Source organism: Strongylocentrotus purpuratus, unplaced genomic scaffold (genome assembly GCF_000002235.5).
Source record: "Strongylocentrotus purpuratus isolate Spur 01 unplaced genomic scaffold, Spur_5.0 spur5_scaffold_2, whole genome shotgun sequence".
Classification (NCBI taxonomy): Eukaryota; Metazoa; Echinodermata; class Echinoidea; order Camarodonta; family Strongylocentrotidae; genus Strongylocentrotus; species Strongylocentrotus purpuratus.
The window spans coordinates 39,116,832-39,132,784 of NW_022145605.1; the positions used below are offsets into that span (position 1 = coordinate 39,116,832).

General features: G+C 36.2%; 1 protein-coding gene across 2 annotated transcripts in view; it reads right to left on the reverse strand.

The window, feature by feature from the left end:
* Positions 1–2,813: 2,813 nt before the first annotated feature.
* The window catches only part of LOC583487 (probable G-protein coupled receptor No18), a 30,750-nt gene continuing 17,610 nt past the window's right edge, over positions 2,814–15,953 (reverse strand). For both annotated transcript variants that reach the window (XM_783394.5, XM_030992408.1), the window contains exon 2: positions 2,814–6,291. In XM_783394.5, the coding sequence (XP_788487.1) occupies positions 4,708–6,192 (1,485 nt within the window). In that variant the 5' untranslated portion in view covers positions 6,193–6,291 and the 3' untranslated portion in view covers positions 2,814–4,707. The remainder of the gene's footprint in view (positions 6,292–15,953) is intronic.

Below are 15,953 nucleotides of genomic sequence, written 5' to 3' on the forward strand. Positions count from 1 at the left end.
AGAGGAAAAGAAGAGGACTGCAACATAGTATCAATGGAGTGTATGACATGCATAAACAACATAATGGCAAGAAAGAGGTGAAGAGTGTAGTGTTGAAATATTAGACTGCATATAATATATGCAGTCTAATACATATATAATACATATATATATATATTTACTTCGTTACAAGTACATGCATTTATACAACATAGGCCTATACATACATACATGTATGTTTACATAATTATTTACATAATTATACACATGCATACAACACACACACATATATATATATATATATATATATATATACTTATACATCCCTTATACAATATAAATACACACTCGTCAGCCTAACTGGGTATAGGGATAATAATTATGAATTGTAGTTTAAAATGATACATTTTTTAAGCTTCCAAGTGAAGCTTAACAGAGATACAGATTTCCTCATAGGTTCAGGTAAATCGTTCCAAACAATGGAATAAAAAGCACTCCAAGGTTTGGTGCATTTGACAGTTAAGCTTCCTCTCATGCATGGGCGTCATTGGTTGGACAGGGGACATGTCCCACCCCCCAAAAAAAATCAAATGTCCCCCATGTTTTTGACCTCCTTTATCATGAAGCTCAAATATTGCACTGTGCAAGACCAAACCCTGTGTCCCGTTGCTCGTGGTAAACAACTTTATCATGTTTTTTATCATGCGAGGGCAAGTCTTACTTGTTGGAATTTAAGTATAGCGTATAATAAGTTAGGACTCCACCTGCAGGACCAGACGGTCTGAGAAGCTAAGAATGCCATTTGTGTAATTTGGTATTATCTACTTTTCGTTCTCATTTTACTGAAAATCAATCATTATGTAACTAGTATATTTATATGATTCAGTCGTAATAAAACTACTTCCTGAGAAGAGGTTGGTAGTGAAGTAAACGGTCTCTGTCTTTGTGAACCCGCGTTATTTATCGCGTCTTGTCTCCTCGCGCGACCCATATGGCGCGGTCAACACATTCGTGCATCCAGAGACGCCTTGGTGGCGTCACTACCGATCTCTTATCAGGATGCAGTTTATATAACGACTGATTTATAAAAATATACTAGTTAAATATGATAGATTTTCAGTAAAATGAGAACAAAAAGCTATTTAAAAAAATTGATATTGCAGCAGTACCTATTGGTTTTACAAACAAATCTATTTATAATTTATATAAAGATGTAGTTGATTTTTAATTTTGAAGTCAAAATTCTGTGCATTGATGAAAATATGTTACTTTTATGAAGCAAGTAGCTTACCTTCAAGGCTTAAAATGCACTTTGTCTGGTGAAACGCATTACCTTTTCTACTCAATTTATGGCATGTCTCTTTTAGTTTGCATCTGTTTAGAACAACAACCAACATATTATTTATATCCAACATTTTTTAAATTCAATAATGGAGATATAAATGAGGTCGTTTCATCATTATATTCACAAATCTTTGAAGTCAATATTTCTAAATCTTATATTCCCATTTAGCCTACAATTAATATGAGTAACATTAGTAACTGAATGTGACATTTATATATAATTCTGAAGTATACTTTGTGTTGCTGAGATTTTCACCAAAAAAACGCTTTTTTTGGAGCTGCTGCTGTAAGTTCTTTAGAACTTGCAAGCCGCTGCGAGTAATAAGTGTTATCATATTTAAAGTGAAAGGTTATGAATGTGATTGTTAGCGATTGTTTAAGCTACACATTTTACTTGTGTAGCTTATGCATTTACGTGAAGCTTCTCTAGTTAGTACTTACTTATTTTTATGAATACCAGGCGCGGATCCAGGATTTTCCAATGGGGGGGGGGGGGGGGGGGGGGGAGGGGGGGGATTTGAAAATCGCGCAGACCGCCATTTCAAGTCAACATCCCAATGCAGGGCCTATACTGATGAGGCTACCCTGGGTAAACAAGATATATGTATTATTATTATTATTATTAATACTGACTAGGTCATATCAGAAGCACCGTATTTACCGGTAGGAACCTACAAGTGGGCACAATTTTGGAAAGGGGGCAGGCTCACGTCGCGTCATTTGTTCGATAACAAAATTACCCGTTTTAATTAAATTCTTATCATTTTCATCGGGGGGGGGGGGGCTGAAGCCTCTTGCCCAAATATGAAATTGCTGGTTTCACAATTTGGCGAGCGAGCAACCGAAAATTTGAGCATATGTATGTTGTAAAAGTGTTATTTATCACCAAAACATACGAGATCAGATATTTAAAAAAAAAACTATTCGGGCAGCTCGCTCGCCAATACGGCCCCAAGCCTTTTGGAATGACCCCAAATGTCCTGATAACCATTCTGCCACCCTTTGGAGGGGCCGGCCGACCGCGGCCTTTCAGAAGTGTTTAACATGAACAAACATGCTTAGTATATTTTTTAATAAGCTGAATTCAGACTCGGTTATGCATGCACAACCTAAAAATTATAATACAGTCGGCATTTCATACGCGCGCATACCCCCCCCCCCCCGAGTTTTCCGTTATTCATCTTTACTGTCACTTAGTGCCATTTCCTTGTAACTTTCTCCCTTTGTAACCCGGCTTCTCTCTTCTTTTTCTGTCTTTCTCTCTCTCTCTCTCTCTCTTCTTTTCTCTTCTTTCGTTTTTATCCTCCTTTCTTTTTTCTCTTCTTTTCTTCCTTTTTTTTGCCCCGCCAATAGGGCGGGGGGGGGGGGGGGGTCGCGGCCGTTTCGGCCCCCTGGATCCGCCACTGAATACGGCTTATTGTTTGTAAGTTTATTTTTCATGGACCTTTATTTACCCTGGGCTGTTAACAATACAGTAATGCACTAAAATAATAAATGTACATTTTATTTGAAAAAATAAAATGAACACAGAAAACATGTTAAAAATGCATAATCAGTACTTGCGATTGTATTTCATTTGTAGATTAGGATAGACATGATCTGAATAACAGTTCAGCATTAATATCTCGAGTTGTCAATGCCATAGGTCAAAGCCGCTGCACTTTAAAAGAAAACTTGATTCATTTGATTTATTATCTGTGTGTGTTTTTTTTTCTAAACAAACATGTTCGGTAATATACTGAATTGAAGGAATCTCAAATGTTATGAATAAATCAATTATTACTAGATCGATGATCAGTATGTATCTATAGTTAAATATGTAAGTAAGGGGAGTGTATCTAAATATACTTTCAGTTTGAATTCATTTTGTTTAAAAAATAATTTATTTATTTTATTAGGTATTATGTTATGGAAAGGATTGCTGCAAAACATGACAAACTATATTCTTGAAATCGAATTATATAGCCCGCAACTTCCGAGTTATTTGTTATCGAATGTTTTGAGCTATAGCAACAAAATGGTGCCCAGCAGCTGTTAAACTATAGTATTCTACCAACTCTGGTTTTAACATCGTCTACCACAAACTCGAGATTTCAAATTTAAAGCTTGATTATCACCGAGTTGTAACATTTCGACTAACCGAAATTTTGGATTCACTAATCAGGAGATATGTCATACTCTATTTCTTTATTTTAAGTGAAGATGTGTAAACTGAAGATGTTTTTTCTTCATTGATAATATGAGGTGGACTGAGCATTTTGTAGACATTTAATTAATGATAAATGGAATGTTATCATACTCTAGGGTAAATGGAATGTTATCATACTGTATGGTAAATGGAAAATTACCTTGTATATTATTGTGATTTTTTTTTTATAGTTATCATAATATTCAATATCTAAATGGTCACTTATTAGTCACTTACATCCATTTTATTTATACTTTATATAATATTTTATATATACAGTACGTCCCAAATAAGAATTATCGATGTTTTATCAATACTTAATCACAATTATAATTAAGAAATGACACATGTGTAAAGCTTAGATCCTCCTCTTTCATATGATGCACATTTCACGCATGAGTGATTCAAAACAATTTAAAGAGAGGATACCAAAAAGTAATTTGGCGGACGGTATCTGAATTTCAAAGAGAAAATCACATTTATAATAAAGTTCATTTTCTGCCCTTTCATATGACATCTCAATCAGAAAAAATGAGCTAGGCATAGGCATAACAAAGTTCCGTTTGTTTAAAGTAATGCTTGCATTCCCATAATTTGATTACATGAATTCGGTTTCACTTGTTGCCTGCCGTAGCAACAAACAGAGTTGACAAAAGACTTAACCCCGTTTCGTTGACGATCAGCCAAGCATGAGGTCTTTCGTCTTCTTTGTGCATGGCTGATCGCCAACGAAACGGAAAAAACAAAATTAAAATCATATTTTCATAGTGTGTCAAGATCCAAAATTAATTTGAAATTAAAAAGAAATAGAATTAGATCGACCTCCACCTAAAAAGATTATATATAACAACTCAGGTACGCTCTCAAAGTTACAAATAAAGGCTACAATACACTTTATGACTTCTCTGCGTATGGACTTTTTAGAGTGTGAACATTTAAACATTAAAGATAAATTCTTCTTGATAAAGGTTCCACATTGTTTGTTTGAGTAGTAAAAACATAATTTTGGGGTGTTGTGAGTCTTCAAGTAAGAGGAAATATCCATTTAGCTGCACCAAGAATGATTAAGACCTCATACCAGTCGCATGGTAATGTAAGACATCAAGAATAAACAATGTACATCTTTGAAATTCCATACTCTTATTGCAATTTCTTTCAAAATCCATATAAGTCATATCTTCAGATGTCCAGTGACCTTAATTGGAGAATGAATTACTTTCAGACTTCTTAGAAGGGCAAATTAATCTCCGAAAAGCTCTTCTAAAGTCTTTGTTGAATCCGTACAAGAAAGGATTTAGCGTGGAGTTCATGTAGGCCAGCCAGTAGGACATGTCGTAGAGCCACAACGGGACGCAATCGCAGTATGAATTGACGGGAAAGAGAATCACGAAGAAAATCCAGCATAGTACGAAGGAGACAACGATGATACCCAGAGTTTGGGCTGTTCTTTGATGGAGACGATTGTTCGCAAGATGACGTTGATGGACCCGCTCAGCTCTCAGACCGTTACTGTAAGCATTTTTTGTAAATTTTAAAGGTTTTTGCGTCAGATGTGTCTCCTGAAGCACACGGGATGGTGGCGCAGGATTATTTGTAGAGCTTCCGTTGCCAGGATAGCGACTCGTCGATTCAAACGCATTTGTCCCCAGTGTCTCAGAGCTAGTGCTGTTAGAATGAGTTGCTCCCATGTGTCTGCCTATGGTGTTGATGACATCTAATGTAGGGGATGAATCTATTGAGAAAGATATGGTCGATATTGACGATTGCGTGTGATCTACGGCCAGCGTGGAGTCAGGATTGATGGTTTCCCTGCAACAGCAGAATGTCCTTGCATACGTAGGATCTACTGATTCCATCATCGTTGCTTCAGTCAAGCTACGCAGATGTCTCTTCAATGCATACAGCATCTTGGCGTAAAGACAAACCATCACTACCATCGGACAAAAGAAAATGATGGTATTTGAAAGCAGGGTGTAGGTAAAACCCGGTAGATACAGACAAGCGGAATCTACCGCGAAGCTACCCAAGATAAATCTGTGTGCCAACACACCAGGAATCCAGCATAACCCTGCCAGGATCCAGATGGCACAAACGATCAACAGCGACCTCTTCCTGCGTTGCCTTTTGAGATGCTTTAGAGGCTGCGTGACCGCCCAGTAACGGTCTACGGATATCATGCATATGCTAAAGACAGAGGCTGAGACGCACGAGAAGTCGATGATGATCCAGAGTTCACAGACGATAGACCCCAGAGGCCATCTTCCTAAGATGGTGTAGAGACTGAACATTGGAATAACAAAAATCCCGACAACAAGGTCGGCGCATGCAAGGCTGATGATGTAATAGTTGCTGTACCGACGTAATTTTGCATCTACGCTCATAAGAATGATGAGGATCACATTCGCAAGAACCGTGGTTAGTGACATCAAGGATGCAAGGACGATGAAAAGACAGTTCTCAAAAGTGAACTCAAACAGTTCGACATTGTCCGGCAAAGAAGCGTTCCACGATGAAGCCATTGTCGCGATACTGCTCGACATGACCGAATCCTCGTCGGTCTCCACCTGCCCAAAAGTTGAGGCATTAATGGTCATCGCTGGTTCAAACGGCCGATCCGTCCATTCCTTACTTTGTACCGTCGAAAACATCTCAGTATTGGTCGCTTCAGTCCAGAATGCCATGTTCTTCGACAGCTATCATCTTCCCCAAGCACAGTTGATGGAACAACCACACGTTACCTAAGATCTCACGAATTTCCCGGCCGATATGTCATGTGCAGTCTGTAATGAATAAAAGAAGGGGAAAACAAACAGCACAGATTATAAGAAATTGAATAAGAAGTTTGAAGTGAAGAGACTCAATTAACTATCTTCCGTATGCCTGAAACCCCAAAGTGTATTACCTGAATTAGCGTTAACGTTTCGAATATCCTTCACAAAAAATACTGCCTATGCCATTTCCCTATGATATTATGATTCTCCCTAAACATTAATTTAGTAGCCGATAAAATTATATAACATTTTAAAAACCCATAGCAACTAATTTGAGCTTTTCTTTAAGTCATAATCAAGGTTGAAAATGTTAACTGCCAAAAAATGCAAATATTCGTTTATTTATTGACTTGATGGTTATTGGCAGACATTGACATTACAGCTTCGTTTCATAGCGAAATACACTTTGAATTGGTGGACCTAAATTTATCAAATCTATTATAGGGCAATCCAACCCTTGTAATAAGTTGATTTGTATGAAAGTAGAAAAATAACAGAAACAGAATGGCAAAAGTTTGAATTAATCGAACCAATAGTAAGGAAGTTATGAATGTTTCAAATATGAGATCACTAAGTCTATGCGAATCTCAAGTTGGTTGTTCGGTCAGTGGATTGTCCCGTAGGACGTGGATAACTCTCCCATTTGCCGTGTACAAAAATATCATTAATTTCTGTTTTTCTCGTAAGTTCCTTCTCTCTTGGGGCACTACTCAAAATATATTATAGATAGCATATTAGTATTATAGGTCCTCTAAAAATAACAGACCCTCCTTAGCAATGAATTTTTGAAGAATTAAAAAAAAAATCGTTTCATATGTTGGAAAAGATGGAAAAGTAGTCCAGCACTACATCACATTTACATTACAGCTGCAGTCAATAGTGCCCATACGTATAGTGAATTACAGCTTTGGAATTTCATAACTTTCTTATATTTAATTGAAACTTTCGTCAATTGGCTTCTCTTATGATTCTGCCTTCTTTTAGAGTAGTTGTCTATTTGGGTTGGATTTCCCTTTAACGTCCGTGATGAAGATTTTCCTTGTTGTCGACATGTTTTTCATGTGCAGAGCACTTATTTCCAATTACAAATTTTAAAGTGTATAAAAAGATGCTACAAAGTGTGTTTGTTCAGGCAATATTGAAGCTTATAATTTAAGCTCTGAGAGTGGCGTTCCATTTCTTTATAAAAAGGCTGAAATAATTCTGAATTGCTCGAGTACAAGATACGCTGTTTAGACCAACGAAAATGTAATTAGACTAAAATTAAATGATGACTTTCTAGAAATCATGTTTACAATAAAGCACTCTCGATTTTTTCTCTTCTTCTTTGCATCTAAAATATAACTGCGTGTGGTTGTACTGACTTCGGCTTCATTTACTAACTTTCGTTGATCATTTCGCATGTACTTTGTTCTACTAAAACCGTTAGAGAGACATCGTGAAATAATGTAGCTCTAAACATTCACCTGAAGTCTCGTTTGATTATACTGGTTTTACGATTTATTGCCGCCATCACCAAACTCATGACATGTTTACTATTGCAATTTGCCATCACATAATTGACCCATCACTCGACGTCGCTCTCCTAAATTATTCAGATTAATTATCTACACATTGAAACCACCATCTGAAAAATAATGCTCTAACCGTTCTGATACATTTCCAAACACGAAATACAGTATACGGGTTACACTACCATACCCGACAGTATTGTGTTGTTGTTTTTTAAACCATATTATCAACATACAGATGAATTATCCTTTGGCATCCTTTAAAGGTGCTGTGTCCCATTTGCAGGCCAAACAAAATGAAAAGGTTAAATTCCTACGGCATTTGAAAGACAATACTAATTTAGAACTTCCCTCAAAACGAAAGGGCTTGAAAATGGCTTTTAGTGGGAAAATAACGACCATCAGTTGTAGAATCGACTTAAGTGATTGCAATCACTACAGTAATAGTTTCAGACGCTTTTCCCGAATGGTCGTACGTTTTGTGCAGCACAAAGATTCAATCAAATTTAATTTTGGCCACTACAAGTAGTGGGTTATTGATGTAGGCAAATGCTCATGTACAAGTAGGCCTACCTGTTACAGCTCATTTTTACGTTATTATCAAAGAAAAAAGATGTCAGTCAGTCACTCAATAGTGTCCGACGGTGAAGTTTACAAGGTAAACGGGTTTCCTTCCATAATTTCAATACTAAGACACTGCTAATGTTTAATTTCACAGATAGGACATACATGACATATTCATAATTCCTGCAAAGTTCTACAGAATTTGATGTTGGCTGCAAAAGGGACATAGTATCTTTAAACTAAAATGTTTGCGCAGTTGATTAAAGCTTATCTGCCGTAGTTTACAGGAGGGATTACACTGCCCTGCAAGGTCACTGGACAGGTGGTTATCTCATCAACTCAGCTCTCATTTAACATAAGAAAAAGAGGATCATGGGGGACCAACAGGCAACGATAGGGGAAGTTTTCTATATAGAGGGAGCAAGTAGCTACAAGTAGGACAGTGTGCCTTTAAGGGAAATGTTTTTATCCTTCAAACGACAGGACTGCGAGGATAACACACATCAATCATGCTAATCCTCCGGGCGTACGCATCAGTAATTGATCCACTTGCACAATACATTCTGAAGGCGTTTTGATTTGATTTCCGTTGGTAAATATAACGCAATCGCCAATTAGTCGTCAGCTAAAGTGCGACATATGTTCGTTACCCCCCCCCCCCCCCCCCGGTCCATCCAAAAAAAAAAAAAAAAAAAAAAATGAAACAAAATCAAAACAAATCCAGAAGACTAGTGGTGTATCCAGACCTAAACATTCACTCCTGAGTGATAAACGACTATAAACCAAAACAACAACAGCAACCATGAGCGCACTTGTCCATGTATTTCACTACCATCATAATACTCAATTATAAGATTGAAAATCAAATATTTAATTAGATTCTAATGAAAAATACATATATTGCATTGAACAGGTTTTAAGGTTTTATAATATGTTAGCAGTTTCATTGATAGCTGGGAATAACCAACCCATTCCTTTGTGTTATTACCCCCCTCCAGGCGCGGATCCAGGATTTCTTAGGGGAGGGGGACCAACTGAGCACATTTTTTTTTTGGTCCTCGAAAATTTTAAAATTTGCACCCCCCCCCCAAAAAAAAAAGGTAAAAATCACATGTTTTTACATGAACTTTTTCTCAAGGGGCCCGGGCTCGGGCCCATCGCCCCCCCCCCCCCACCCTGGATCCGCCACTACCCCAGTACCCCCTCCCTTCTCTGTCTATCTCTCTCTCTCTCTCTCTCTCTCTCGCTCTCTGTCTCTCTGTTTCTCTTTCTGTCTCTCTCTATCTCTGTCTCTGTCTCTCTCTTTGTTCCTTGTAATTAAAGGTAGTGTATCCCTTTTGCAGCCAACATCAAAGTCAGTAGAACTTTGCAGGAATCATGAGTATGTCACGTATGTACTATCTGTGAAATGTAAGCATTGGCTCAGGAAACCGTCTACTCTCTAGACTTCACTGTCAGACAATATTGAGTGACTGACTGACTTTTTAAGAGGATTTTTAGTTGGTATCATCTCTTGTTTACCATAGGATTGACATCATTTTTATATTTTCAGCCTGAAAAGGGGACAGACTACCTTTAAACCCTTTCAATAGTGTATTATGAACTCAATGTTTCTGGGCTGCAAGAATATGAAGCTATGCTTCAGATGTAGCCTGTCTGTATCACCACATCTAAATACACGATTATCTTATTGTTCATGCTATGCTGATGTGTAATGATATTTTGTCTAAAATACGTTTTGTACATGCGTTGTCAAATGTTGTTATTGTGAAAGATGATGCAGTGCGTGATAAATATATATATATTTTTAAACATTTGTTTCGGTTTAAAAAGACACATAAATATACATGATTCAAAGGTCCAAGGACCAAAACTGATCATGTTTACAAGTAATGCAATAAAGTTACAAATACAGTAAATATACAATAGTGAGCCAAACAGACAGGTATGACATGTACAAGATGGTAATAAAGATGAAAAAATAATACATTTCAATCGATACAATACCAAAATAAACTAAGAGAAAGTAGTGGTCAAGATCGTCAAATTACTGCTTTAGGGTAATGGTAGCAGATAAACAGACAATAATAATGTTGAGTAACCAAACAATCGAAAATATAGGGGAAAATTATATTTTTAAAATGAGTCGCGTGATAATTATTGTGTTTCATCAATTTGTTACGTATGTTCACAGAACTACATTGACATTGGGTTTTGAAAGCTAAGTTGTCTTCTTCTCAACTACTCCAACGAAATGAAACTGAGAGGAGTTAATTATTTGATTCCTATTCATCGTTCTGCACGATTGTATGCCTATCAATAATCTATGAGCCGATAATAGCATCATTTGTTTCTGATGAGGATGGATTCCTTTTTTGTTATCCACAATCATACTAATAGCATTTGCATTTGCGTACTAAGGCGGTAAATGGTTCAGAATATTTATTTATATATTTATTTATTTATTTATTTATTAATTTATTTCTAATCTTTTGTTAGGGTAGCTCATATTCTTAATTAGAAACGTCACAAAGACGTTCGGAAAATCAACTCAAGGACGGTTTCAATATCCTATTGTATGTCCCATCATTCAATACTGAAATCAAGATCGGATTACTCAATTTTAATGCTCACACGTTGCAAAGGATGATGAACAAGGTTTAACGAAGTGCTAACGTTATATTCGCTCGTCGTCCAGGTTACTGGTTCCAGAGCCTTTTTGCGAAATTGCCTCCGGTTGATTTTCTGTTTTTGATCAAGTTATAAATTATGAAGTTCATCTCGGCTCGTTTCGTTTAGCACGATCAGGGTATTATTGCATGAAGACGTTAAAAAGAAATATGCAAACCACGGTTCTATATATCTGTAGCATAAAAACCCATCAAATGCTTCTAATCAAGATGACTTATACAGCTAAGAAGATATACAATAAACCATCACACCGTCTAAACATTCAGGAGGATCCAGCGTAATTATCAAGATATAGTGACACAGAAATCAGAGGCATCGTTTAACAATGTTAAGATGCATGGCCCTACGTGTTATTATTGTCTGTGATATGGTGTAATATTGAAGCCCTAAAAAATTGCGCTTCAAAATTATCATGAATTGCCTCAAAAAAGTAAAAACCTTTGATTGACCGGTTTTACCATAATCACTTTCCCCAATAGGATGTAGGGCTAAAACGAAAAATGAAATTTCGATTTCCAGTCATGAATATCTTGATAATCAGATCGGCGGTCGGCTTGTAACAGTCATGGGATTCCTGACTGACCTAAAGGTTTATAATTAGATTGCAGCATGAGCTAGATCCAGGATTTTGTTGCAAAATCTGAGGCTATATGTAACTGAGTCACTTTAAAGGAAACCTAAAACCAAAGAATAAGTGTAGGTATTCTGAAAAATGAGATGTATTCCTGCCCTTTGATGTACAATACCCCTTACGAAAATGTACAATATATATATATAAATGAAGATATTCCTGACATGACGTGATGCCTTTCAGCATGATATGGGCGCAGCCATTTTCTTAAAAATGTGATGTACCTGTTGAAGTTGTTCATGTACCATGCACCAAGCTTTAGTTGGAAAGAATTTTTGAATCAATAACGAAACCTTTGCTTTTCAATAAAAACAAATAATAACTGAGATGATAGAAATTATATTAGGTGAAAAATAAATAATAGGGGCACAATTGTAACAAAATTCATTTGTAAAAACTACACTATAGCAGTTGACAAATCTATTTCATTTATGAGAAACCTTCACCCCAGAAGAGCACTAAATTATTTATGCAATTTGCGTTCTGGCATTTATAGTACAAAGGATAATAGCAGGTGAATGAAATGCTTCATCACTACACACGTTTGGGAAAGAAGCATCCATACATTTGAATACATTTACTTGATAAACGACTTCGCATAATACGTCACATTATCAAGAAAATGGCGATGCCCATGTCATGCTGAGAAACTGTACTTTATTTTTGCTTTATACCTCTCTCATACACTTTGGCGGGGAATCTTGTAAATTTATGGGCAATAATATAATAAATCTCTCAGAATAAATAAAGTTGTTACCTGGGGTTCGGTTTCCTTTAAGAGAAGATCAATGGAAATGCGCTGGGATTATAACAAAAGAAGCACTTGGCTGGCTGGCATAAACAGGGTAACGTTGAATGAAGTCCTAATTATTGCGATGGATATCACATACGGATATTCGTCAACAAAAAGTCGATCTTTTTTTTAAAAAGAAAGTCGGACCCTGATTAGTCTTCATAGTTTCAAGGCAGTGCGTGTCCATACATGGGACTTCGTGAGATTTTAATTAACGTATCATGTTTCACCACGTTCAAAACATGTATACTTTTACGAATATAACAGAAATTTCGTGAACAGGGCACCGAGATGATATTTTTAAATGTGACAGTTATCTTTCTAAATTTTGGTCAGTTTCTCAAAGCGGAGAACATTTTACATGACATTTATCATCCGATGACTTCCTTACAGACATTGAATTTTCTTTTCTTTAATCGTTATCGTTTTATATGTAGTTTATAGTCATGTATTATACAGGTTTCTATTTTGAAAATGCGTTTCTGAAATCCTTTTTTTACTGGAACGCAGCGTTCGTTCTTGTTTATACTGTATCCAAATAAAAAAAAACAGTAGTAGTAGTAGTAGTAGACTTTATTGGATAACTTGTTTAGCACAAGGCTTATCTGCCACAAGGTCCATAAACAATGAGATATAAAGGAGTAAACTGCTTATACAAAAATATCTTTCTGAATTACTTTTAATTTGATTTAAAGGTACTATGTCCCTTTTACAGGCAACCTCAAATACTGTAGAACTTTGCAGGAATTATGAATATGTCATGTATGTCCTATCTGTGAAATTTAAATGTTAGCAGTGTCCTCATATTCAAATTATGCAAGGAAACCCGTTTACTTGCTAGACTTCACTGTCAGACACTATTGAGTGACTGACTGGCTTTTTTTCCTTCTTTGGTAATAACATACATAAAATGAGCTGTAAAGGGTACATGAGCATTTGTCTAAATCAATAACCCACTTCTTGTGATGGCCAAAATTAAACTGATTGAATCTTTGCACAGCAAAAAATGACCATTCGGTACAATGGTCTGAAAATCAAGACTATTACTTATTGGCTCCATAGCTCCTAAGTCGATTTGACAACTAATAGTCATTATTTTCCACTTGAAGACATTTTCAAGCCCCACCTTTTTTAGGGAAGTTCTAAATTAGTATTATCTTTCAAATGCCGTTGGAATTTAACCTTTTCATTTTTTGGCCTGCAAATGGGACATAGTACCTTTAAAATACAACAGACTAAATTTGTTAACTCTCATAATCCTCAAGAATTTAAACACGCACTCAAATGTGTAGCCTATAGATGATTTATCAAACCATTCGAATATGTGTCTTTATTACAATAATAAAGGCAATTCCTGTAATTACATGTATTAATTGAAACATGAAGAATAGCATGGCATTGTTGGGGCTATATTCCTCAGGAGCAATAGAACATAGCCTGAATCAACCAAATACATAATGTTGTTGTTGTTGTTGGGTTTTTTATGGCATTTTCCATCGTCGTTGGATGATTTTCGCCAACCAAAAACATATATAGGACTTTGACCCCTGTTTTTACATTCACCACGCAAGCTGTAAGAACCCGTCGTCATGGCAACTACAATGTATGCATGTTTCATCTTTAGAAAACGATTTAATCCTCTTCAGATCTTATCCGTCTACCTAAGGCATTGCGAGCTCAGTTTTTCTAGATGGGGGGAGGGGGAGGGGGAGGGGGAGGGGGGGGGGGCGTCTGCAGTGTACAGATCCCCTTTCCATACAAGCATGCATGTATATTGCAACTGTAAAATGATAATGAAATAATAAACATTCATACATCTGATAAGTCATAGGTATTATTTATTTATTCAGTCTTCTTTAAAATATAGGGTGGTCCCTTCAGAGCCGCAAGGCCTGCTTTTCAAGGGAGCCCTGTAGGCGAGTGACTAAGTATAATAATGGTAAAAGTTACAACAACAACAAATAATAGGTAGGGTAAAGGCTGTGATATGAAAGGAGCACCCAGTTGCAATACTCGAGGATGTAAATCATCCAAACCAATCGCTTCTGTACAATCAATAGTACTTAACTTTATCTGAACAAACTCGATGTTTCCAAATTTAAAAGAAAAAGCTGTGTGTGACAAAGTTTTCAAAAGATTCGTATCATCATTTGTGTTTAAACTAGAAGCTATATCGCTGCCGACACTACTAAATATTTCATTGAATTTGTTAACTATAATATTTGTATCAGATATCTCATCTTGGTTAATAACAATATGCGTTTCTTCCTCAGACTTTTTGCTTGGAAGTAAATCATTCAAAACCTTCCAAGTTTTCCGAAAATCGTTGCTGTTTTTCGTAAGCTTAGTCCTATAATAAAACATTTCCAATGATTTATTCAAATAGTTCGCTTTGTTTCGTAAGCAAGTGTATTTTCCCAGTGCAACTTCATGGTTTGGCTATATTAATCAGGTTGTGGAAGATGACAATTGGATTCCGATATCTTAGCTTTAAGTTGGTCGAGCTTCATTTTGGGCTAAAGTCGAGTATTCATCATTAATCCATGCAGGGAGAACCATTCATCTTTCTCCTCACAGAAATGTACGGAGCGTGTTTGTTAAGCTAAAGCATTAACAAAGCAAATAGTTCCCATTATTTGGTCGACATTGTCTTCTATAGAGAAGACTGAATGAATCTCATTCAATGGATGGAATGGAATTTTCGTTCAAGGACCTGAACGTTCTGAAAGAAGAGATTTGGGGCGTTAACCTTGAATGATGTGATTTTGTGTTTAAGTATACTAAAGAATGGTCGCTTAATCCAACTGGTTTAACTCCAGCTTTCAATAGACCAATTGTGTTGGAAACACATATTAATTCTATGAATGAGGTGCTGTTTGGAGTAATGCGAATAGGTTGCTGAGCAAGCTGAGTAAACCCTAAAGAGGTTCACAATTCAGTTAATTTTTTCGAAAAGGGATTTGATGTAAGCATGTTAGATTTAAAAATTCACCGCTAATATAATTCTGGCCGAAAAAGAGGGAACACGTTCTGAAACACTTTCCAAGTTGTCAAAAAAGGTAAAACCACTATCTGGTTTTCTGTAAATAATTCCTTACAGCAAATAGACTATTTGTTGGTTTAATTTTTAAAGCCACATTAATTTCATATCATCAGTTTCCAGATCACGTCTCCTTTTACATAATTTAAATTTCTTTTAAATAGCCTCCTCCAAACTGATTGCGATCTTTCCTTTTAAACTCAAAACCCTCGATATAAAGCATGTTACATGTAATATCTTCATCAATCTAATTTTCAGAAAGCGACATTATATCATTATGGATTACACTGCTCGTTGCTCGTTGCTCGTTTACGCGGCGGTTCACCACGACATTATGTTAACGAGTACTAAAATGTCTGATACCTTCGAATCAATGATTTAATATATATATATATATATATATATATGTATAAATATCTCAAAGTAACAACAAATAAACGA